Source organism: Olea europaea, unplaced genomic scaffold (assembly GCF_002742605.1).
Source record: "Olea europaea var. sylvestris unplaced genomic scaffold, O_europaea_v1 scaffold1008, whole genome shotgun sequence".
In the NCBI taxonomy this organism is placed as follows: domain Eukaryota; kingdom Viridiplantae; phylum Streptophyta; class Magnoliopsida; order Lamiales; family Oleaceae; genus Olea; species Olea europaea.
The window spans coordinates 195,741-199,268 of NW_019227399.1; the positions used below are offsets into that span (position 1 = coordinate 195,741).

General features: G+C 36.3%; 1 protein-coding gene across 1 annotated transcript; it reads right to left on the reverse strand.

Moving 5' to 3' along the window:
- Positions 1-212: 212 nt before the first annotated feature.
- LOC111372526 lies at positions 213-1,225 on the reverse strand. The gene is made up of 3 exons (XM_022994874.1): positions 1,211-1,225; positions 1,020-1,112; positions 213-710 (listed from the first exon to the last, which is right to left on the reverse strand). Exons 1-3 carry the CDS (start codon positions 1,223-1,225, stop codon positions 213-215), a joined length of 606 nt encoding a protein of 201 aa, XP_022850642.1.
- Positions 1,226-3,528: the final 2,303 nt, after the last annotated feature.

Consider the following 3,528-nt stretch of genomic DNA (forward strand, 5'->3'; position numbering starts at 1 on the left):
GGTGCTTGCAGGAACGGTCACAGATGTTTGTAAATTTGACAAAAGCCTGTCACATACAATTGTTGACTTGTCACGTGATATTTGTGCATGTCAAAATAAAACATCAACTTCATCATCGGTCATATAATATTGACAACACCTTTATACAAGAGATGTAAAAGAATAAACATTTATTATGTATGTCATTTAACGAAGATCGATGATTCATAACATTAAAAAATTAGTCCATATAGATCAATGCATAACATCAATTGCCTTTCTTTTCCTTTCTCTTGGCTTTGACTTAATGGAACTAAGTTACTGCAGGTACGATGGTTGTGACTACGTTCACCACAACGTTCGCATTTGATAACTACGGTTTGTTCACACACTGATCTAAATCTCTTCTCCGTAGGCCTTCCACAACTGCGCTTTTGATTAGGTGTCAAAATAACCATTTCTCGAAAATCTTCTGGCACGGTCCATTCAGTTGGGTTCCCAACAGGAAATATTGCTTCTTGGTAAGTTTTCTTGTATGATTCTGTTGTGTAATAGTAGGAACAGTACTCATATGGATCCATCTTCATACTAGCAATCACAGCCAATGAGTGTGGACACGAAAGTCGATCAACCTGAAGCATCCGACATGTGCATGTATACTGTTCTATATCGACAACGAAAGATGAACTGTCACCACTAACGCAAAACATTGCCTGGTTGACAGGATTGGCCTGCAATTAATTTAGAAAGTTATATGTGCAAAATGTTATATTTGACAAAAAGATCACAGACAATGAAAACCATGCGATACACTACGCATTTCAATAGTTATACAAATGGAGATTAGTTATAGCAAAATACATTACCCTTAAGTTCCTCATATCTATGCTCATTTCTCGTAACTGTCTCTCGTACTTGTTTGATAACTTCGTGAACGTACCATGTGCGATCTCTCTATGTTTGTAGAACCAAGACTATATCGTTTGTCGTTATGACTCCAGCAACACTATAATTGGATAGTTCTTGGTGGACTTTGTGACCGCATTAATCGACTCTACTATATTTGAGGTCATTATGGAATACCCATTTGTGGGCATGTGGTATCGTGACCATTTCTCAGGTCCAACATCATCCTACAAACACAAAGACATAACGTTGTATATAATATATTTTCACAGCAGGGAAAATGTGTTGATACTAATAAATTGCAGATATTATGTATTTCACATACCAAGTAATCTGTCATGTTCTCATTAATTGTAGCAAGCCATTGCATGTAATATTCGTATTCCGACAATGTGTAAGCTCGCACGGTTGCATTAAACGACTGTGCTATGTTGTGACTTGATTTTTCGTAACGTGTTTTAAGATTTTGTAGGAGATGATATGAACAAGTCCCATGATATGTTCTAGGATAGACTTTTTCAATGGCATTTCTAATACTGTTGTGACGATCCGAGATGAAGCATAACCCTTCTTTACTTTCGTAAGCTCGCTTCAATTATTGTAGAAACCATGTCCAGGAACTATCATTCTCATTATTCCCAATTCCGAAAGCAAGAATAAATATGCTGTTGTTTGCATCTTGGGTACAAGCTGTGAGTAGGGTTCCATCATAATGTCCATTCAAATATTTCCCGTCTATCACAACAACAGGCCTACAATGTTCGCATCCATGGATTGATGCTCCAAGTGCCATGAAGCAATATTTAAACCTACTATGACTATCCAGCTCTATTCTTGTGACCGTCCCTAGATTTGTTTGATGCAGTATAGAAAAGAATCTTGGTATCTTGCGAAATGAATTCGTTGGATCACCTCTAATCATTTTTAGAGTCTCCTCACGAGATCTCCAAGCCTTCACATAGTATAAAGACATTCCATAAGTATGCAACATATCATTTCGTATATCATTTGGAGTGTATATAGTGCGTGATGATGTGTATTTGTATTTAAATAGGAGGATACAACCGATTTCGTTACTTGCCTGTGACACTCCAGAACAATATTCGATGCACATGTGTGTCCATCTGCAATATGCCTTATTTTAAAAATCTCCATTTTTTCCAGCTTCGATGATCTACAGATCCAGTTACACTCGTCATGTGAACACTTTACAAGTTAGTCTTTCTTGTCGAATCGAACAACAACATATTCAAACATATTATGGATTGCATAAAAGGACAAGCTCAGCTTCAAAACCTCATTGTTACGGAAAACTTGTCCTTTCTCGACATCCCTGCCATCTGCGACCGATGCAACTGTGACCTCATGTTTGAAACTGTCACATGCTGGATGTTCTATTGCTCCACATATATCTGACGACATTTCAAGTAACGAAAATTCATGTTCATTATACAGTACATCACTCGGTACTGTGAATTGATGTTTTCCCATTTTTGTTTCTGTGACCTCAATGCTAATGGGATATTTGGAAGGGCCACGATTCAAGTCTTTCAACGCCATGTGTAACAACACGTTACTGTCACTCTTGATTACGATCGGAGGTAGGTCACTCCGCAACATACTTCGTTTTAACTGCCGCATTGGTGGGATCCAATCCAAATTTTGTCATAACAGTATTTACAAGCTTTGCATACGGGCAATTACGATCAACCAAAACCAATGAAACTTGCGATCCGTTTAATAAACAGACGTGGACGTACACCATTTCTGTGAAGTCAAAATTTACCAATTTCAGTTACAATTCTTAATTCACGTCAAAATAAATGTTAAATCACTCCATTGCAAATGAGATGGAAAAAAAATAAGCTTTGATTTGCTTGAATGCCATGTGTAATGCCTATTATCTTGTCTGTTGTAGGTCACACATTTTTAAGATACCTTTTCACAATATTTTTTTCATACATTACGGCAATAAGTTTTTATCCTTAGTCGCAAATGTATATTGTCACACCACATATAACAGATTTTTCACTTACATCACATTAAACAATCAAGTAACGCTCTGAAAAAGTCACGTGTTGCCAATGATACGTCAAGTATTTTTTTCAGGCGATATCAAGATAAGCCATTGTTTTTCATCAAATAAATGCATGGGAGGTCACAACTCAATGTCGAGACAGGTGACAGACATAGATCGATATAATTTATATACATTTCCAGATCAGTGGGCGTGGGGAGGGAGGATGTTTGGTGGGGTGGGGTGGGGTGGGGTTTGGCAGATTAATTTAATTCGATAAAATTATTATTTAAAATTAAAATATTGAATTAACACTTGATTTTTATATTTTTAGACTTAATGTCTGAAAATTGATTTGATTTTTTCCCAATTTTAAATTAAAATTGGTCATGAGCACATTAATGAAGTTAAAAAATTTAAATTAGAATTGATCAAAATGGTAAAATCGGCACTGGTTCATTAGTTTATGGTCAAATTGGCCGATTCAACGAGTTTTAAACAAATTTTGTTAAAGCCAATTAATTGGACGTGACTGACCTGATTTTGGATTTGGTTCCAAGTTCTACTGGTCGAATTGGTCTGGCCAGACCGATTTTAATAACTTTATTTTATGCTTCATTTCGCCA